This window comes from Dendropsophus ebraccatus, chromosome 14 (assembly GCF_027789765.1).
Source record: "Dendropsophus ebraccatus isolate aDenEbr1 chromosome 14, aDenEbr1.pat, whole genome shotgun sequence".
NCBI classification, from domain to species: domain Eukaryota; kingdom Metazoa; phylum Chordata; class Amphibia; order Anura; family Hylidae; genus Dendropsophus; species Dendropsophus ebraccatus.
The window spans coordinates 62,287,346-62,309,576 of NC_091467.1; the positions used below are offsets into that span (position 1 = coordinate 62,287,346).

General features: G+C 47.7%; 1 protein-coding gene across 6 annotated transcripts in view; it reads left to right on the forward strand.

Annotated features, from left to right (window-relative positions):
• The first annotated feature begins 445 nt into the window (after nucleotides 1–445).
• The window catches only part of CEP112 (centrosomal protein 112), a 48,857-nt gene continuing 27,071 nt past the window's right edge, over nucleotides 446–22,231 (forward strand). For 3 of the 6 annotated variants that reach the window (XM_069952056.1, XM_069952062.1, XM_069952060.1), the window contains exons 1-10: nucleotides 446–669; nucleotides 8,297–8,491; nucleotides 10,085–10,192; nucleotides 10,524–10,714; nucleotides 12,754–12,902; nucleotides 14,810–14,891; nucleotides 19,235–19,312; nucleotides 21,123–21,161; nucleotides 21,624–21,701; nucleotides 21,842–21,928. In XM_069952056.1, coding sequence (XP_069808157.1) covers nucleotides 10,093–10,192; nucleotides 10,524–10,714; nucleotides 12,754–12,902; nucleotides 14,810–14,891; nucleotides 19,235–19,312; nucleotides 21,123–21,161; nucleotides 21,624–21,701; nucleotides 21,842–21,928 — 804 coding nt within the window. In that variant the 5' untranslated portion in view covers nucleotides 446–669; nucleotides 8,297–8,491; nucleotides 10,085–10,092. Of the gene's footprint in view, nucleotides 670–8,034; nucleotides 8,492–10,069; nucleotides 10,193–10,523; nucleotides 10,715–12,753; nucleotides 12,903–14,809; nucleotides 14,892–19,234; nucleotides 19,313–21,122; nucleotides 21,162–21,623; nucleotides 21,702–21,841; nucleotides 21,929–22,231 lie in introns of those variants that run through there. The other 3 variants (XM_069952058.1, XM_069952061.1, XM_069952057.1) reach the window with 3 other exon arrangements.

A 22,231-nucleotide genomic window follows, 5' to 3' on the forward strand; every position in this document is an offset into this window, starting at 1 on the left:
AACTTGCAGCACAGCAGTAACAGAGGGAGATCAGTAGGGGGCAGCACCAGAAACACACAGCAGTAACATAGGGAGACCAGCAGGGGGCAGCACCAGAAACACACAGCAGTAACATAGGGAGACAAGTAGGGGCAGCACCAGAAACACACAGCAGTAACAGAGGGAGACCAGCAGGGGGCAGCACCAGAAACACACAGCAGTAACATAGGGAGACCAGCAGGGGGCAGCACCAGAAACACACAGCAGTAACAGAGGGAGACCAGCAGGGGGCAGCATCGGAAACACAGAGCAGGTACCTTGCTGGAGATTTATGGCTCTATCTTACAGTAAGATTCTCCTTGTTGCCCGCAGCAGCCAATCACAGCTCAGCTGTCGTTTCTCACATTGCTCTGGTAAAATGAAAGCTGGGCTGTGATTGGTTGCTATGGGAGCTCTGGTTGCTAGGGGCAGTGAGAAGCATCTTCCTATAGGACAGAAGGATAAATCTCCCCAATCTCTAATCCATCAAGATACATAGAGACATAGAGAGTGTGACAGTGTGAACAGGCCCTTACCTTCAAAGACATAGTGATGCTCTGTTATAAAACAAGACAACCTGAGGAAGAGAGAAGAAATGTTATTAGTGCGGCTTCTTGGGGTTTCTATGGATCTAGCGGATCACTCACCTATGTAAGTTCTCTATTGTGTGAGATTTGGGGGACACCAGGATTAGGGGGGCGCAGAGGGCGGAGCATAGGGTGGGGTAGGGGAGGGGGAGATACTTACACTACAACTCCTACTCCAACTCTGAAGAATTCCGAGATCAGCGGCGCCTTATCATTCATGTATGTCATCATGTGTGGTGATGTCACTCTGTGATGTCATAGAGAAAGCAGACAGCCAATCAGATACCAGATCATTGCTAGGTGTAATTTGCATATGGAAAGATAGATAGATTAGATTAGATAGGAGATAGATAGATAGATAGACGGGAGATAGATAGATAGATAGATAGATAGATAGATAGATAGATAGATAGGAGATAGATAGATAGATAGATAGATAGATAGATAGATAGATAGATAGACAGATAGACAGGAGATAGATGGGAGGTAGATAGAGGAGATAGATAATAGATTAGATAGGAGATAGATAATAAATAGACAGATGATTGATAGATACATAGATTACATAGGAGATAGATAGGTAGGAGATAGCGGGAGATTTATGAACAGGATTTTTCTAGATGTGATCTATTTCTGCTTTAGCATGAATAGACTGGTCTATTTAAAGTGCAATTTACTATCAGAGATAAGCCTGGTCTATTTACTATCAGGGATAAGCCTGGTCTATTTACTATCAGGGATAAGCCTGGTCTATTTACTATCAGGGATAAGCCTGGTCTATTTTTTGTGGTGCTGATTTGTTTGTCTCAGAATTGTCTCTAAATCGTCTCCTTGGCCCTGGTTCGCCTCCTAGGTAATGAGCATTTACTTCTCCCTTTCTTTTTCAGATACAGACATACAGAGGATTACGTTGGATTCGTTCGGACTACGTCAATGACCAACGGACTTTACTGTTCAATAAAATGGTCAACGAGGGGTGTGGGGGTGTTTTTATTTGAATTTAAAAAAAAACTCTAGGTGTGTTGTGTTTTCCTTCACTACTTTACAGACTTAGTAGTGGAAGCTGTCTGATAGACGGAATCCATTACTATGTCGGGGCCTAGTGTTAGCCGGTATAAAATGGCTAACACTAACCCCCCATTATTACCCCAGTACCCAATGCCACCAGGGGTACTGGGAAGAGCCGGGTGCCAGTGGTCCTGGAGCATTTAAATTGGCGCTCCTGGACTGGGCGGCAGCAGGCTGGTAAGATTTAGACTGGGGACGGCCAAAAACAATGGCCCTTCTCACCCTGGTATTACTAGGCTGCTGCTGTTTGGTTTTTACCCGGCTGGTTATGGAAAAGAGGGGGAACCCTACGCATTTTTTTTGCTTTTAAATAAATAAATAGGCACTGACTTAGTAATGGATTCCGTCTATCAGACAACTTCCACTACAAAGTCTGTAAAGTAAAGAAAGAACACACAACACACCTAGAAATTTGTTTTTTATTCAAATAAAAACACCCCACACCCCTCGGTGACCATTTTATTTAACAGTAAAGTCCTCCGGTCATCGACGTAGTCCAAACGAATCTGACGCAATCCTCTGCATGCCTATATCTGAAAAACAAAAAGAAAAACACAAGCAAAAACATACAGCAAGTAAGGGGTTAAGTCCCTGGGAGCCAGACTGTAACTCCCGTGCCTATGCTGGAGGTCACCTAGCTTTCCCAGCATCCTCTAAGGTTAACCCTTACAGGATCCTGGGAAAGCTGGGTGACCTCCAGCATGGGCATGGTAGTTACAGTCTGGTTCCCAAGGACTTAACCCCCTGGGGACCAGACTGTTCTGACACTGCATCTGCACCAGCAAGGAAGGGGGTTAAGTGTCCCCTCCCTTGCTGGGGTAGATGCAGTGCGCTCTCCATGGGGAGGGGGGGGTTTGATGTTAGGGGCTGGGGGTTACCTGCTGCCTCTTCCTTGGCAGTTGCCAGCAGTCCCGTGATTTCCCGGTACCCCCCCCCCTGCAACGCTAAGCCCCTCCCCCTGGATCGCCTGCGGCCAATACAGGGGATGGGATACAGTAAGCCAGGACATACCGGGACTGCTGGCAACTGCCGAGGAAGACTCAGCAGGTAACCCCCAGCCCCGACCATCAACCCCCCCCCATGAAGAGCTCACTGCATCCACCCCAGCAAGGAAGGGGGCACTTAACCCTCTTCCTTGCTGGTGCAGGTGCAGTGCCAGAACAGTCTGGCCCCTGGGAGCCAGACTAACTTCTGTGCCGGGATTTCAAATTTCCCGCTCAGAAGCAGACTGCTTTCTGCTTCTGGGTGGGAAACCCTGTAGGGCAGGGAATCCCGGCCTAATTAGAGGATTCCCTGCTCCTGTACTGTAAGGAGGAGTTCACTATGCACCAGGGCCGGGACAAAGGGTAGGCCAGGGTAGGCGATGGCCTAGGGCGCCATCTAGTGGTAAGTTACAGGGGCGCATTTTCAATTTCTTTAAAAGAAAAATAAAAAAAATCATTGACCTGCCAGGACCTACAGAGGCTCCGCCCCCTCCTCACCATGTGACCTCTTCTCTGTCTGACTGCTGGAGGCTGTACCGACTGCTGGGCTGCTGTCTATTGAGTTCATTGACTGACTCATCATTCTTTAGGTGTAGGAATGCTGGGAGAGCTGGGAATGCTGGGAGAGGGAGGTCACCTAGGTCACAAGGCTGCCCCATATCCCTGCACTGATCCTCTATACACAGCACTTCCCATATTGTTCCCCAACCTGTGGGTCACCAGCTGCTCCGAAACTACAACAGTCACAGCATGATAGGAGTTGTAGTCCTGCCACAGCTCGGGAGCCACAGGTTGGTGAACACTTATATTCTGTTTATTGTGTACAGGCTAATCCCCCTGACACCAGTGATTTACAGTCAGGGAGTACAGTATACATGGTCCTGTTACAGTCAGGGGGTACAGTATACATAGTCCTGTTACAGTCAGGGAGTACAGTATACATAGTCCTGTTACAGTCAGGGGTACAGTATACATAGTCCTGTTACAGTCAGGGGGTGCAGTATACATGGTCCTGTTACAGTCAGGGGGTGCAGTATACATGGTCTTGTGACAGTCAGGGGGTGCAGTATACATGGTCCTGTTACAGTCAGGGGGTACAGTATACATAGTCCTGTTACAGTCAGGGAGTACAGTATACATGGTCCTGTTACAGTCAGGGGGTGCAGTATACATGGTCTTGTGACAGGGGGTACAGTATACATGGTCCTGTGACAGTCAAGGGGGTACAGTATACATGGTTCTGTTACAGTCAGGGGGTACAGTATACATGGCCCTGGTACAGTCAGGGGGTACACTATACATGTCCTGTTACAGTCAGGGGGTACAGTATACATGGCCCTGTTAGTCATGGGGTACAGTATACATGGTCCTGTTACAGTCAGAGGGTACAGTATACATGGTCCTGTTACAGTCAGGGGGTACAGTATACATGTTCTGTTACATTCAGGGGGTACAGTATACATGGTCCTGTTACAGTCAGGGGGTACAGTATACATGGTCCTGTTACAGTCAGGGGGTACAGTATACATGTTCTGTTACATTCAGGGGGTACAGTATACATGGTCCTGTTACAGTCAGGGGGTACAGTATACATGGTCCTGTTACAGTCAGGGGGTACAAGATACACGGTCCTGTTACAGTCAGGGGGTACAGTATACAAGGTCCTGTTACAGTCAGGGGTACAGTATACACGGTCCTCTTACAGTCAGGGGGTACAGTATACATGTCCTGTTACATTCAGGGGGTACAGTATACATGGTCCTGTTACAGTCAGGGGGTACAGTATACATGGTCCTGTTACAGTCAGGGGGTACAGTATACATGTCCTGTTACATTCAGGGGGTACAGTATACATGGTCCTGTTACAGTCAGGGGGTACAGTATACATGGTCCTGTTACAGTTAGGGGGTACAGTATACATGGTCCTGTTACAGTCAGGGGGTACAGTATACACGGTCCTGTTACATTCAGGGGGTACAGTATACATACTGGACTCTCCCATATAGTCTGCAGTGTGGTAATACTCTGCAGAGCCTGTGATGACCAAGTGTTAGCCACCACATACAGTATAGCCTCCTGGCTGTCCTCGCATAGTGTACAGTCCACACTGGGGGGGGCGCCATTTACCTTCTCTGCCTAGAGCACCAAAACTCCTTGTCCCGGCCCTGCCCCCTCTAATCCCTAATTCCCTGTATCCCGCCCCCTCTATCCTCACCCTCCTCTCCCTGCCCCCTCTATCCTCACCCTCCGGTACCCTGCCCCTTTATCCCTCATTCCCTGTATCCTGCCCCCTCTATGCTCACCCTCCTCTCCCTGCCCCCTCTATCCTCACTCTCCTGTACCCTGCCCTCTCTATCCTCACCCACCTGTACCCTGCCCTCTCTATCCTCACCCACCTGTACCCTGCCCCCTCTATCCTCACCCTCCTCTCCCTGCCCCCCTCCTCTCTCCTGCCCCCTCTATGCTCACCCTCCTGTACCCTGCCCCCTCTATCCTCACCCTCCTCTCCCTGCCCCCTCTATCCTCACCCTCCTCTACCTGCCCCCCTCTATACTCACCCTCCTGTACCCTGCCCCTTTATCCCTCATTCCCTGTATCCTGCCCCCTCTATGCTCACCCTCCTCTCCCTGCCCCCTCTATCCTCACTCTCCTGTACCCTGCCCTCTCTATCCTCACCCACCTGTACCCTGCCCTCTCTATCCTCACCCACCTGTACCCTGCCCCCTCTATCCTCACCCTCCTCTCCCTGCCCCCCTCCTCTCTCCTGCCCCCTCTATCCTCACCCTCCTGTACCCTGCCCCCTCTATCCTCACCCTCCTCTCCCTGCCCCCTCTATGCTCACCCTCCTGTACCCTGCCCCCTCTATCCTCACCCACCTGTACCCTGCTCCCTCTATCCTCACCCTCCTCTCCCTGCCCCCTCTATGCTCACCCTCCTGTACTCTGCCCCCTCTATCCTCACCCTCCTGTACCATGCCCCCTCTATCCTCACCCTCCTCTCCCTGCCCCCTCTATCCTCACCCTCCTGTACCCTGCCCCCTCTATCCTCACCCTCCTGTACCCTGCCCCCTCTATCCTCACCCTCCTGTACCCTGCCCCCTCTATCCTCACCCTGCTCTCCCTGCCCCCTCTATACTCACCCTTCTCTCCCTGCCCCCTCTATCCTCACCCTCCTCTACCTGCCCCCCTTTATCCTCACCCTCCTGTACCCTGCCCCTTTATACCTCATTCCCTGTATCCTGCCCCCTCTATGCTCACCCTCCTCTCCCTGCCCCCTCTATCCTCACCCTCCTGTACCCTGCCCCCTCTATCCTCATCCTCCTGTACCCTGCCCCCTCTATCCTCACCCTCCTCTCCCTGCCCCCTCTATCCTCACCCTCCTGTACCCTGCCCCCTCTATCCTCACCCTCCTGTACCCTGCCCCCTCTATCCTCACCCTCCTCTCCCTGCCCCCTCTATCCTCACCCTCCTGTACCCTGCCCCCTCTATCCTCACCCTCCTCTCCCTTCCCCCTCTACCCTCACCCTCCTGTACCCTGCCCTCTCTATCCTCACCCTCCTGTAACCTGCCCCCTCTATCCTCACCCTCCTGTACCCTGCCCCCTCTATCCTTACCCTCCTGTACCCAGCCCCCTCTATCCTCACCCTCCTGTACCCTGCCCCCTCTATCCTCACCCTCCTGTACCCTGCCCCCTCTATCCTCACCCTCTTCTCCCTGCCCCCTCTATCCTCACCCTCCTGTACCCTGCCCTCTCTATCCTCACCCTCCTGTACCCTGCCCCCTCTATCCTTACCCTCCTGTACCCTGCCCTCTCTATCCTCACCCTCCTGTACCCTGCCCCCTCTATCCTTACCCTCCTGTACCCTGCCCCCTCTATCCTTACCCTCCTGTACCCTGCCCCCTCTCACCTCACCCTCCTCTCCCTGCCCCCTCTATCCTCACCCTCCTCTCCCTGCCCCCTCTATCCTCACCCCCCTGTACCCTGCCCCCTCTATCCTCACCCTCCTCTCCCTGCCCCCTCTATCCTCACCCTCCTCTCCCTGCCCCCTCTATGCTCACCCTCCTGTACCCTGCCCCCTCTATCCTTACCCTCCTGTACCCTGCCCCCTCTATCCTCACCCTCCTCTCCCTGCCCCCTCTATCCTTACCCTCCTGTACCCTGCCCCCTCTATCCTCACCCTCCTCTCTCCTGCCCCCTCTATCCTCACCCTCCTGTACCCTGCCCCCTCTATCCTTACCCTCCTGTACCCTGCCCCCTCTATGCTCACCCTCCTGTACCCTGCCCCCTCTATGCTCACCCTCCTGTACCCTGCCCCCTCTATCCTTACCCTCCTCTCTTCTGCCCTCTCTATCCTCACCCTCCTGTACCCTGCCCCCTCTATCCTCACCCTCTTGTACCCTGCCCCCTCTATCCTTACCCTCCTGTACCCTACCCCCTCTATCCTCACCCTCCTGTACCCTGCCCCCTCTATCCTCACCCTCCTGTACCCTGTCCCCTCTATCCTCACCCTCCTCTCCCTGCCCCCTCTATCCTCACCCTCCTGTACCCTGCCCCCTCTATCCTCACCCTCCTGTACCCTGCCCCCTCTATCCTTACCCTCCTGTACCCTGCCCCCTCTATCCTCACCCTCCTGTACCCTGCCCCCTCTATCCTCACCCTCCTGTACCCTGCCCCCTCTATCCTCACCCTCCTGTACCCTGCCCCCTCTATCCTCACCCTCCTGTACCCTGCCCCCTCTATGCTCACCCTCCTCTCTCCTGCCCTCTCTATCCTCACCCTCCTGTACCCTGCCCCCTCTATCCTCACCCTCCTGTACCCTGCCCCCTCTATCCTTACCCTCCTGTATCCTACCCCCTCTATCCTCACCCTCCTGTACCCTGCCCCCTCTATCCTTACCCTCCTGTACCCTGCCCCCTCTATCCTCACCCTCCTGTACCCTGCCCCCTCTATCCTCACCCTCCTGTACCCTGCCCCCTCTATCCTCACCCTCCTGTACCCTGCCCCCTCTATCCTCACCCTCCTGTACCCTGCCCCCTCTATCCTCACCCTCCTGTACCCTGCCCCCTCTATGCTCACCCTCCTCTCTCCTGCCCTCTCTATCCTCACCCTCCTGTACCCTGCCCCCTCTATCCTCACCCTCCTCTATCCTTACCCTCCTGTACCCTGCCCCCTCTATCCTCACCCTCTTGTACCCTGCCCCCTCTATCCTCACCCTCCTCTCCCTGCCCCCCTTCTCTCTCCTGCCCTCTCTATCCTCTGTACCACTGGGCTGAGCCTGGTTACATGGGTCACGCTCATCCAGGATGACGATGGAGGCCGTAACCAGGGGCAACAGACTTCAATGTGACTACAGTTCCTGACCACCACACAGACAGCCGGGATGAGCCTATACAGTGCAGCCCCCAGTCTGTGACTTGTGAAACTGCAACTCCCAGCATGCCTACAGCCTTGAGCTGAAGGGCCAAGGTTGGGGAATGGGTGGGGCCCTTATCCACTTGTTTTATGGAATATACTCAGAGAAGAATGGCCCCGTCTCTACTGTTTCTATAACTAATACGTGTGGTGCCTCCTTACACCTTCCGCTCTCTGCCCAGAATGATGGTAATAACAATAGTCATCATCCTCCTCATCATCAATCAGGGAGAATAATACATTCTACAGCGTCACTACACGGCAACTGCCACTAGAGGCAGCAAAGAGAAAACAGGAAGGCGCCGTACAGAACGCCACAGCATCCGTCGCCATGGTGACGCCGCAGCTGTTGGCCGGAAAAACGTCACCGCGTCATCCTGAGAGTGGGCTCTTCAAACGCCGCGAGTGGGAACATCTATGCTGGTAATGTATAGCGATATATCCTGACTAACCCTGTGTACTGATAGCTGCTGTACTACTGATAGCATATACTGTTATAGAGAGATGCTGCACTACTGATAGCATATACTGTTATAGAGAGATGCTGCACTACTGATAGCTTATACTGTCATAGAGATGCTGCACTACTGATAGCATATACTGTTATAGAGAGATGCTGCACTACTGATAGCGTATACTGTTATAGAGATGCTGTACTACTGATAGCATATACTGTTATAGAGATGCTGTACTACTGATAGCATATACTGTTATAGAGAGATGCTGCACTACTGATAGCTTATACTGTTATAGAGATGCTGTACTACTGATAGCATATACTGTTATAGAGAGATGCTGCACTACTGATAGCATATACTGTTATAGAGAGAAGCTGCACTACTGATAGCATATACTGTTATAGAGATGCTGCACTACTGATAGCATATACTGTTATAGAGAGAAGCTGCACTACTGATAGCATATACTGTTATAGAGAGATGCTGCACTACTGATAGCGTATACTGTTATAGAGAGAAGCTGCACTACTGATAGCATATACTGTTATAGAGAGAAGCTGCACTACTAATAGCGTATACTGTTATAGAGATGCTGCACTACTGATAGCTTATACTGTTATAGAGATGCAGCACTACTGATAGCATATACTGTTATAGAGAGAAGCTGCACTACTAATAGCGTATACTGTTATAGACTGCCCCCTCCTCCTCCTGTGATATGTTATAGAGAGATGCAGCACTACTGATAGCATATACTGTTATAGAGAGAAGCTGCACTACTAATAGCGTATACTGTTATAGACTGCCCCCCCTCCTCCTGTGATATAATGTTATAGAATGACCCCCTCCTCCTGTGATATGTTATAGAATGACCCCCCTCCTCCTCCTGTGAAATGTTATAGAATGACCCCCTCCTCCTCCTCCTGTGATATGTTATAGAATGACCCCTCCTCCTCCTGTGATATGTTATAGAATGACCCCCTCTTCCTCCTGTGATATGTTATAGAATGACCCCCTCTTCCTCCTGTGATATGTTATAGAATGACCCCCTCCTCCTGTGATATGTTATAGACTGCCCCCTCCTCCTCCTGTGATATGTTATAGAATGACCCCCCTCCTCCTCCTGTGAAATGTTATAGAATGACCCCTCCTCCTCCTGTGATATGTTATAGAATGAGAATGACCCCCCTCCTCCTCCTGTGATATGTTATAGAATGACCCCCCTCCTCCTCCTGTGATATAATGTTATAGAATGACCCCCTCCTCCTCCTCCTGTGATATGTTATAGAATGACCCCCTCCTCCTGTGATATGTTATAGAATGACCCCCCTCCTCCTCCTGTGATATGTTATAGAATGACCCCCCTACTCCTCCTGTGATATAATGTTATAGATAACACACACCCCCCTCCTGTAATTTGATGTCATGCAATGAGCCTCTCCACCTGCTGTGATTTTATATACAGTGTTATGACCCGCTCTTGTCCCTTGGTGGCGCTGTGTGTTATATTCTGCCGATCTCTATTCTGAGGTTTCGTTGTCAGCTTTGTATGTTTTAGGGGGCGCTATGAGCTCTCAGGAGGAGGCCTGGGAGACGCTGGATGCAGAGTTTGACCACTATCTAGTGGATATGAAGCCGCATGTCCTGAAGCTTCCGCAGAGATTGGGTAAGTGAGGATGTGTCTATATGTCCAGCCAGCAGGGGGCAGCTTCTCTCTATATAAACCCCTAGCCCCCTCTTACATGTATGCCTATTGAGGCTAGGGTCACACATACAGTAGTATTCAACCAAAACCAGGAGTGGGATGAAAAAACAGCCGGTGCAAATCTTTCCACTTTAATTTTGCCCGGTCAGTTGGTTAAAAAATTACTCTCCAAAATATTGACGGAAATACTGTGTGTGAACATGGCCTGATGTTTTTCTTTCTGTTCTTTCTCCGAATTTATTTTCAGCATTTCCACTTATCTATATTAACATTAATTTATTTTACATTTGAGATCGCCAGCGCTGCGCCCTGTGGATCAAGAAGCTGTGTGACCCCTCCGGTGCCGGGACCGGGGTGACCGGGAGGAAGAACCGAAACCTGTATGCCAAGCTCCTCCTACACATGCTGAAACGGGGGGTCCTGGAGGGGCCCTTCACTCACAGACCTGAGGAGGGCGCTCTGAAGACTCTGCCCACATACATGGTATGGGCAGATACACATCACACCCTGTGTACACTGTGTATGGTGTGCTGTATACATAGCACACCCCCTGTATACTGTGTATGGTGTGCTGTATACATAGCACATCCCCTGTATACTGTGTATGGTGTGCTGTATACTGTGTATGGTGCGCTGTATACATAATCCCCCCTGTATACTGTGTATGGTGCGCTGTATACATAATCCCCCCTGTATACTGTGTATGATGTGCTGTAAACATAGCACACCCCTGTATACTGTGTATGGTGTGCTTTATACTGTGTATGATGTGCTGTATACATAGCACACCCCCTGTATACTGTGTATGGTGTGCTTTATACTGTGTATGATGTGCTGTATACATAGCACACTCCCTGTATACTGTGTATGATGTGCTGTATACATAGCACACCCCCTGTATACTGTGTATGGTGTGCTTTATACTGTGTAAGATGTGCTGTATACATAGCACACTCCCTGTATACTGTGTATGGTGTGCTTTATACTGTGTATGATGTGCTGTAAACATAGCACACCCCTGTATACTGTGTATGGTGTGCTTTATACTGTGTATGATGTGCTGTATACATAGCACACCCCCTGTATACTGTGTATGGTGTGCTTTATACTGTGTATGATGTGCTGTATACTGTGTATGATGTGCTGTATACTGTGTATGGTGTGCTTTATACTGTGTATGATGTGCTGTATACATAGCACACCCCCTGTATACTGTGTATGGTGTGCTTTATACTGTGTAAGATGTGCTGTATACATAGCACACTCCCTGTATACTGTGTATGGTGTGCTTTATACTGTGTATGATGTGCTGTATACATAGCACACCCCCTGTATACTGTGTATGGTGTGCTTTATACTGTAAGATGTGCTGTATACATAGCACACTCCCTGTATACTGTGTATGGTGTGCTTTATACTGTGTATGATGTGCTGTAAACATAGCACACCCCTGTATACTGTGTATGGTGTGCTTTATACTGTGTATGATGTGCTGTATAAATAGCACACCCCCTGTATACTGTGTATGATGTGCTGTATACTGTGTATGATGTGCTGTATACATAGCACACCCCCTGTATACTGTGTATGGTGTGCTTTATACTGTGTATGATGTGCTGTATACATAGCACACCCCCTGTATACTGTGTGTGGTGTGCTTTATACTGTGTATGATGTGCTGTATACATAGCACACCCCCTGTATACTGTGTATGGTGTGCTTTATACTGTGTAAGATGTGCTGTATACATAGCACACTCCCTGTATACTGTGTATGGTGTGCTTTATACTGTGTATGATGTGCTGTAAACATAGCACACCTCCTGTATACTGTGTATGGTGTGCTTTATACTGTGTAAGATGTGCTGTATACATAGCACACCCCCTGTATACTGTGTATGGTGTGCTTTATACTGTGTATGATGTGCTGTATACTGTGTATGATGTGCTGTATACTGTGTATGTTGTGCTTTATACTGTGTATGATGTGCAGTATACATAGCACACCCCCTGTATACTGTGTATGGTGTGCTTTATACTGTGTATGATGTGCTGTATACATAGCACACCCCCTGTATACTGTGTATGGTGTGCTTTATACTGTGTATGATGTGCTGTATACTGTGTATGTTGTACTTTATACTGTGTATGATGTGCTGTATACATAGCACACCCCCTGTATACTGTGTATGGTGTGCTTTATACTGTGTATGATGTGCTGTATACATAGCACACCCCCTATATACTGTGTATGGTGTGCTTTATACTGTGTATGATGTGCTGTATACATAGCACACCCCCTATATACTGTGTATGGTGTGCTGTATACATAACACCCCCCTATATATTGTGTCTTACACTGTATACATAACATTTCCCCTGTATACTGTGTATAGTGCACTGTATACAGGATATGTAACACACCCCCTGTATACTGTTTATGAAGCGGTGTATATTGGATATTGTAGGCATCTTGTCTCTTGCTGCCTATGATGTCTCTCCTCTTCTTGCCTTTTTATCCAGTCGATCTACTTCGATGAGCCCAACGCCCCACGGTATCACCGATCCGGTTCTGGGGGGTTACCGGACTGGGTGCAGGGGGAGCTGGAGGCTGATGAGTCGTACAGGATATCACCGAGGGAGGAGTCGGCGCCTGTGACCTCCCCGGGCAGGTAAGTGTCTCGTGACACCAGGTAGGCTCCTTGTGTTACAGCAGGGAGCGCCCCCTAGTGCCTATGACTGGGCCTTGCATGCCCCAGGTTGCAGTCTCAGCCCCCCTCCTCCCGTTCCTTTGTGTGTTATAATGTTTGGTCCTTTGAACCCTCTCTTTGATGGGTTTTTTTCACTCTGTTTCGGTTTTGATCCCCGTGTAATAGGAGTTTTTCGCCTTACGCCTTGTAGCAGCGCTTTGTGCACATGGGCACGGATGTAGGCTGGGAGATAGGTTTGTGCCACTACTGTAACAGAGCTGCAGCTGGTTTATTCAATGCAACACGTTTCAGCCTGACAGTGAAAGAACGTGCTGAACGCATTGTGTATTATGCACACTAAAATGGAAGGGGACTGCACTACCCACCGGGGTGCTACCTAGGGCATACTAAAACAACAATCACAAACCCCAAAACAGACAGGAGTATGCCAAACTAGAGAACACCCGAATTGTAAATGATGAATAAATCTTTATTTAACAAACATGATTGGTATCAAAAAACAACAAACAGACTAGAATCCCTATACATGATTAAAAACAATTAAAAACCCAAAACAACATGGGAAAACTATACAATACAAAGAAACTCCCGAGCCGAACTGACCTCTGACGAAGTTCCTGGTGGACGTAACGCGTAGGGCATTATGGGTCACCCCAATTCCTTTCCCTTCCCCGTGAATATGGTGATGTGAGTTTTTACTTTCTTTTATCTGTTGCATTTGACCAATTGTTTGATACACAATATATTATTGTCCTCTAGATTTGTAATAGATATTTATTCACGTTTGCACTTTAGGATATAGCACTTTTCATATACTGGTGTCTCTTCTTTTTTTGCATATAGGTATTTATTGGACTGGGAAGGTATGATATGAATTTGTAATTAGGATGTAAGCTCGGGAGTTTCTTTGTATTGTATATAGTTCTCCCATGTTTTGGGTTTTTAATTGTTTTTAATCATGTATAGGGATTCTAGTCTGTTTGTTGTTGTTTTTTTTATACCAATCATGTTTGTTAAATAAAGATTTCTTCATCATTTACAAGTGGGGTGTGCTCCTTTTCTAGCTTGGCTTACTCCTGTCTGTTTTGGGGTTTGGCATTGTGTGTTATTATAGGGAGAGTAATGTAATGTAATGTGGTTATGCATTACATATTGCCCATGCTTGGTGCTTCTGTGACCACTAGGTGGCGGTGCTGGCCTTGTATTTTGTAATTGGTAATTTTGTTCTGGTAATTGATAGATGTGATTGTTCCTGTTCTGATGGGAGTGTGCTGCAGCATTCTATAAGTGTGCGCCTGCCCCTCCCCTCTACTATGTATAATGTGGTTATAGTAGCTTATGACGTGCACCATGTGGCAGTGTATGGGCCGTTTTTTTGTCATGTGATTTCCGCTCCGGCCTGGTGGCTTTGATAAGTCTTGAAAACTAATGTCACATATTGGAGAGAGAATCTTATTTCCAGAAATGTTTTGACTGGCAGTGAATGACATGTCACACAGCCCGAGCGTGACGCTATGCTATGTCTGTGTGAGGTCACATTGTGCTGTGTGCTGTGTGATGATATGTTGTGCTGTTGTGTCCATGTGATATGACGTTGTGCTGTCGCTGTATCCTGTGTCTGTGTGATATGACGTTGTGCTGTCGCTGTATCCTGTGTCTGTGTGATATTACGTTGTACTGTAGCACTATCTTGTGTCCATGTGATATGACGTTGTGCTGTCCCTGTATCGTGTCTGTGTGAGGTCATGTTGTACTGTAGCACAATCTTGTGTCTGTGTGATGTCATTTTGAGTTGTAATGCTATCCTTCCTCTGTGTGATGTCACAGTGGGCTGTAGCGGTTCCTTATCTGTGGGGTTTGTTTTCTAGGGTCCATACTTCATACAGCCGGAATCTACTGATGAGGTCCCTGAGCCCAACTCATCGTTCCGAGGAGGATCCTCTGCAGATTGTAAGACTATGGGGATTCAGCAAGTGGAGGGGCTGTATGACACCTTTGGGTGGGTGACCTTCCATCTGCCTCCTGGTCATAGACGCACCTCACATTTGATTCTCAGCTTCTGTGGCCATGTCATTTGTTTTACGAGATGTGGTAATAAATAGGTCTGGCAACAATAGCTAAGATAAAAAGTATAGTTTACTGTAGCAATAAAGAAGAAGAAGATAAAGAAGAAGAAGATGCAAAGAGAACAAAAGACTTTACTCAACGAGCTGCTGCTGCTACTCGCCCTGCTTTACAGAATAGAGAGAAACATTTTCTGCACAAATCAACTAGTGCCAGAGATTTGCAATTTACTTCTATTAAAAAATCTCCAGTCCTCCAGTACTTATCAGCTGCTGTATGTCCTGCAGGAAGTGGTGTATTCTTTTCAATCTGCAGATTGTAGAGGATTTTTATGGGGATTTGCTGCTGCTCTGGAAAGTTCCTGACATGGACAGAGGTGGCAGCAGAGAGCACTGTGTCAGACTGGAAAGAATACACCACTTCCTGCAGGACATACAGCAGCTAATAAGTACTGGAAGACTTCAGATTTTTTAGAAGCAAATTACAAATCTCTGGCACCAGTTGATTTGAATGACATTTTTTTTTTTTTGCTGAACTACCCCTTTAACACCAGATCTAATACCAGCCTCCATGTCTTGCTTGTACTAACACATTTGCATGTGTAAATGTTTTAGTAGTTATAAATACATACAAACGTATACAAAACGTATACAATCACCCTCTCTACCTGTATAAGCCATGATCAACCTAAATAGCTCCACTTGTCAGGATCCACAGGATTTCTTCCAAACATGGCTGCACCTGGGAAGGCACGTTACACACAAACCATCTGGTTCCCGTGGGCTCCAGCTTGTACTTAGTGTACCTGGTGTATAAACACACTCTCAACCCCTTCTCCAAATTTTCAGAAAGAAGCCCCTTAAGGGTTTGGCCGATTATCTGCCCAATCACATAATTGCTCCGGGTAATAAAGAGAACGAGGAGACGATCCTTGTCTTTCAGCTAGTTTAACCCCTTAACAACTTAGCGCTTCTAAGGGGTTACCAAGGGGGCTCATGACATGAACCCCTTTCTGTATTGTGCTGCTCCTGGCTGCTATCCCGTTTGGCTGCACCAGCTTATTAACCATTTTAAAGCCGCTGACAGCTGCGTTTAAATGGCTTTTACAATGCTTTCCTGGTGGTTTGGTTGCTGCAAAGTGATTACAGCAAGCCGATCCTTTCTACTTACAGTCCAGGTTTTTTTCTGCGTCCCGACATTCTCCCCGGCTCGATGATTGTTTCAGGCTGCCTTCAGAAGTCTGAAGCAATTGAGGGGAGATAAGATCAATTGATGCAGTACTTATGTACTGCATTTATCCCTATAAGCAATCATGGTAATGCTCATATGAGTCTTGTTGGGAGTTTAAACACAAGGAGGAAAAACCATAAGTGCAAAAATGAAAATTGTCCTGGTTCTTAATGGGTTAAAAATCATCAGCCGCTTAGATTCAAATGGAATGAGACCTCCATTAAATATTTAGGGATACGCCTTACACCTACGTATTCCTCATTATACTCAGCCAATTTTCCTGCCCTCTTTAGGGAGCTCAGAACCTTGCTGACCAAATGGAATTCTCATTTCATTTCACTCCTTGGTAGAGTAGCCTCAGTTAAAATGACTATCCTCCCAAAGTTGTTGTACCATTTTGAGACCTTGCCAGTGCGTATTCCTCTGTCAGAGCTGAAGGCCTTACAGCGGGATGTCTTTAAATTTATTTGGGCTGCCCGCCTCAGTCATGATGAGTAGTAAGGCCCAGGGGGGATTGGCAGTCCCAAACATCTTACATTACTACTGGGCAACCCACTTACGACAAATTATCGCATGGTCTAAGTACCTAGCGTATAAAAAATCTGGCTAGCCCCTTTTCATCCTAACTCCTTTCTCTGGCACCCTCCCCACCTCGGTCCACCCATTTACGTTTGTTAGGCCCTATCAATTTCACCTTGCATATATGGTCCACGTGCTCCTCCAAGTTTGGGTTGCTGTCTAAAGCTTCGCCTCTTCAGTTTCCTGCTTTCCAGCCTGGATCACAATCCCACACCATTCAGCTATGGGGCACTAAAAAGTTATTTCAATTCGCAGACATTGTAGATCCCATTACCCGCACCCTGTCCCCATTTAATAAACTAGTAGATAGGGCTGGCCTGCCGTCTTCGGAACACTACACATACTTACAGATCCGTCACCTCATGATGTCTCGCCTGGGATCCCTCAGGGTTTCGAAACCGACTGCCTTTGAGCAACTGGTGAGGTGTGGCAACTCGACCTCCGGCCTGATGTCAGATATTTACCGCATACTAAACTCACCGCTGGTTGGCTCCCAGGCCAGACATCGCTACATGGATAGATGGGAGGAGGTGTTGGACAGACAGTTTTCGCCGGAGTGCTGGGATGTGATTTGGGACAGGGCAGCAAAGTCGTCCATATGTACCACGTATAAAGAGTCACATTACAAATTGTTAATGTTATGGTACCATACACCAGAACTCCTCCATAAACTGAATACTGCCATCTCTCCATTGTGTTGGAGATGTCTGAGTGACACGGGTTCACACCACCACATTTTCTGGGCTTGTCCCGCCATCAGACCATTTTGGGGAGAGGTCTGTAGGTTGGCCTCAACGATACTCGGTGCTGCCGTTCCCAACGAACCGGCGGTCTGCCTATTGAACTTATTTCCCAAAACTTTCTGGAAAAAACAGACTAAACTATTGCTGACTATCCTAACGGCGGCCAAATCCTTAATTGCACGACACTGGAAGCAGACGTCCCCCCCCCTTCCTTACATTGCTTACTGGCTAGGATCAGAGAGCTGCGTTCACTAGAAAAATTAACTGCTTCCCTGAATAACACCATAGACAAATTCGAGTCCATATGGTCGCCATGGGATTCTTTTGATGTAACCTCCTCTGGGAGTGGACCCCAGACCCCTTCCCTACCCCCTTACCCCTACCTTTCCCCTTTTTTGTTTCCTGTCCTGTCTGAAGTGGTTTTATGTGTTTTCTGTCTCTGTTCTCCTCTGTACAGGGGTGGATGTGGCCCACCACTGTGTGGACAATAATTATTGTACACGATTTTTTTGTGTTTATGGTTACCACCTTCTTATTCTTCCCTGCCTCTCTTTAAGCTCATGAGATGTTTTGCTCTATTGGTTACTGGTTCGGTGACCATCATTTGAACTCCTTTGTGTTCCTGACAGATGTACTACACACTGAGGTTGCTCCCCCCCTTTTCTTTCTTTCTCCTCTGCATTGTTTATTCCAAAATTCCCAATAAAAATTACAGTTATAAAAAAAAAAATCATCAGCCGCCGACCATGCATTGCTACGTCCAATAGGAGGTGCGCTGTCGGCTAATGAAAGTATTCAGAAAATCCAGAAAAAAAAAAAGCTGTATAGTGACAGGTCAGTCAGCCAAGGCACTGTCCCGTCTCTGTCAGTGATTGGCTGAGCGGCCTGTCACTGCAGTGCGGGGAAAAGACAGGAGAACACCAGGGAGCGTAGAGAGAGTATACAGTTTTATTATTTTCTATATATGCAGATGTAGGGACGTCACTACCAATATATACAGCCCTTACTGCATTATCATTGAGCCGTGTAATGGGCTCCGTAAGTGAATACGAATCTGGCAGATCGGCGCTCGCTTGCAACAAATTTCTGGGATTGTCGATTGTGTTGTTTAATTCACCCTCCATTCACACCGAACTAAGTATTGATTATTCTTATTATTATGTTCCTGTACTCCCTTACCTGCTCTGTTTTTTGTATTTTTTTTTTTTTTGCTGGACTTCTCCTTTACATCTAGAGGAAATAAGATTTCCCCATCAGCACAGACGAGGATTCTTTACTGTACCAGCAGTAAGACTGTGGAACTCTCTGCCACATGATGTTGTCATGGCTGATTCATTAAATAGGTTCATGGGAGGCCTGGATGCTTTTCTCGATAAATATAATATTACAAGTTCTGGATTACATGTGATAGGACTTTGATGCAGGGATTATTCTGGTTTTGCATTGGAGTCGGGAAGGAATTTTATCCCTGTGATGGGGCAGTTGGCGTGTACCTCATTAGGGTTCAAATGGATGAGAGGGTTACACTGGATGTACGCAGTACGGTATAGGTTAAACTTGATGTCTTTTTTCAACCTTTTAACTATATTACTATGTTTTACTATGTAAAACTATCTTTTTTTCCTTTACTATACATCATTGTCTACATTCAGTCAGCTGCTTGCCTTTTTATTTTAGGGGGATCGCAGTAAGCGGCTTTCAGCCAGCCGGGATGACAGTGACCTGGACAGCGTGCTCAAGAGCTGGAATCTGGGGGTAACACAGACTTACATAATACAGTAACTCAGTGATGGGCTCTAACCATTTCCTGAACCACACCGAGCAGAATAGTGATTGCAGCTCTGAAGGATAAGACATGATGTAACAGCAGAATAGTGAGTGCAGCTCTGAAGGATCAGGCATAATGTTACAGCAGAATAGTGAGTGCAGGTCTGGAGGATCAGACATGATGATACAGCAGAATAGTGAGTGCAGCTCTGGAGCATAAGACATGCAGTAACAGCAGAATAGTGAGTGCTGCTCTGGAGAATGAGGTTGGGGGTCATACAGTATATTGGGATGATTGAGCTTAGGTAGACTCACAGGTTAGCATGGTGACAGGTGGTTTCTGGGACATGTGATTGCATTGCCTCTCCCAGTGTGACCTTCCTGGTCTCCTGTGTGGCAGTGTGGTTCAAAGCCGGTTCACCCTGAGGCATTGCTCTCTGGATCTTAGCCCCACACATCTGCTTGCTGATTGTCTCCGGCTGTGCCCAGCTCTCATCTCCAGACTTGATGTCACTTCTCGGGGACGCTGGCTTCATGGGGCGGGAGGGGGCAGCAGAAAGTCTTTTTTTATTATTAGATTTTTGTGGTCTTTTTGAAAGTGACGATGGAAAAGGAAGAAATTAAGTCAATTTTAAATCTTCTCAGAGCGGGTGGGGCGAGGACAGAGGGCAGGGGGACGGAGGGTCAGCTCTAGGGACATCTGAGAGCAGGCATGGGAGAGAACCTGTCTGTGCTGACTGGAGTGGGGTGACAACCAGTCTGACCATCAGCTGCACCTGCACCTCTCTGGGTATTTTGCAGTGTGAATGTACAGTGAAGCGCCAGTCATGATACATCTGCCCATAATGTCCTTTAAAGTGACAGTCACCCACTTTTTGCATTATGACTTCTCTACACAGGTGTAAAGGGTAAATTTAGCAGTTTCCATACCTTTTTTTATATCATACCTCATGGTGCTTGCTCCAGTAAAAAGTGATCTTTTATCATCTGTGGATTGTGCCACCTGGGCAGGGCTTTGTGAGGTCATCGACGCATAGGACCGCCATTGTAAGGGTCGTCTTATAGGTCTAGGCCCCACCCCCACTAGGTCGGCCCACACCAATAGCCACTGAGGGGCGCTAATGACGCCACAGAGGGGTGGGGCTACTGTGGCAATTTGGGCAGGGCTAAGTGGCGCTGCGGCTGCGAAGCCCCGCCCAGGTAGCACAATCCGCAGATGATAAAAGATCACTTTTTACTGGAACAAGCACCATGATGTATGATATAAAATAAGGTATGAAAACTGCAAGATTTACCCTTTACACCTGTGCAGAGAATGCAAAAAGGAGGTGACTGTCACTTTAGCAATTCTACAGCCGTCTGTCAAAACGAGTTCACGAAGAGACATTGCCACATTAGATGCCAGAAATCGGCTGTAGAGTGGTGACACCTGTGGCACTCATCCGTGTCAGACCTCCCCATACCACAAAGTCATACAGAGGTAAGGTAGCTATAGTGAATGATATATAACTGAATCATGTTATTATTGGCAGCTGGACACACCTGTGTCTAAAAGCCAATAATTTCCTGCCACTTTTCACTAGTTAGAGTGATCATATACTCTTTCCAGTAGCTCTCCGTTGGCAGTAGGTTTTTGTTTTTGATATCAGTCCTCGTGGGCCTAAGGATTCCTATAAGGATAATCAGAAATAGGCAGTCTGGAAGCTGGGAGTTAACTATTAAGTGGCATTATTCTATTATTATTACCTTATTGGAAGACTGTGACCAATCTAACATTGTCCTATCTGTTTATGTCTAGATAGAGAATCCAAGGTATCTGCGGGACAAGCCCACTCCGGTATGTGTATAATATAACAGTGATAGTGCAGTGATATCACTTCCTGTATAATATAACTGCTATCTGGAGATCAGTGATGTCACTTCCTGTGTAATATAACTGATATCTGGAGGTCAGTGATGTCACTGTTGTATAATATAACTGATATCTTGAGAGCAGTGATGTCACTGCTGTATAATATAACTGATATCTGGAGGGCAGTGATGTCTGTGCTGTATAATATAACTGATATCTGGAGGGCAGTGATGTCACTACTGCATAATATAACTGATATCTGGAGGGCAGTGATGTCTGTGCTGTATAATATAACTGATATCTGGAGGGCAGTGATGTCACTGCTGTATAATATAACTGATATCTGGAGGGCAGTGATGTCTGTGCTGTATAATATAACTGATATCTGGAGGGCAGTGATGCCTGTGCTGTATAATATAACTAATCATAAGTTATCTTTTTTTGCAGATTTCACCAAACTCACGTCTTGGTAGAAGTGCAGATTATCGGGATGAACAGGCCATCTTCCGGTTACATAAGAAAGAGGTTTGTGGATTCCAATGCCCCCCCCCGTCGACTTCACCATGCTGTGTATGACCCAGCATCCTCAGGATCTGATAGGACTAGTGGCTGTACACTGGAATCTGAACACATGTAGTGACATTGCTTCTTCTCCCATCCCGTAGATGGACATGAAAATCAAAGCAATGGAGGCGAAACTACACGAGGAGAAGCTGAAGATGCAGCAGAAGCACGACGCGGATGTACAGAAGGTAAGAGGTGGAGACTGCATTACACTACGACCGCAGGAGGTGGAGACTGTGTACTGGGCCTGTAGCAGCGCTGTAGTTGTCTTGTGTTGTACTGGGCCGGTAGCAGAGCTGTGGTTGTGCTGTGCTTTACTGGGCTTATAGTGGAGCTGTGGTTGTGCTGTGTTACTCTAGGCCGGTGACACAGCTGTGGGAATGCTTTGTTGTAGTGGAGCTGTGGTTTTGCTATGTTGTGCTGGGCCTATAGTGGAGCTGTAGTTGTGTTGCATTGTACTGGGCCAGTAACAGAGCTGTGGGCATGCTGTA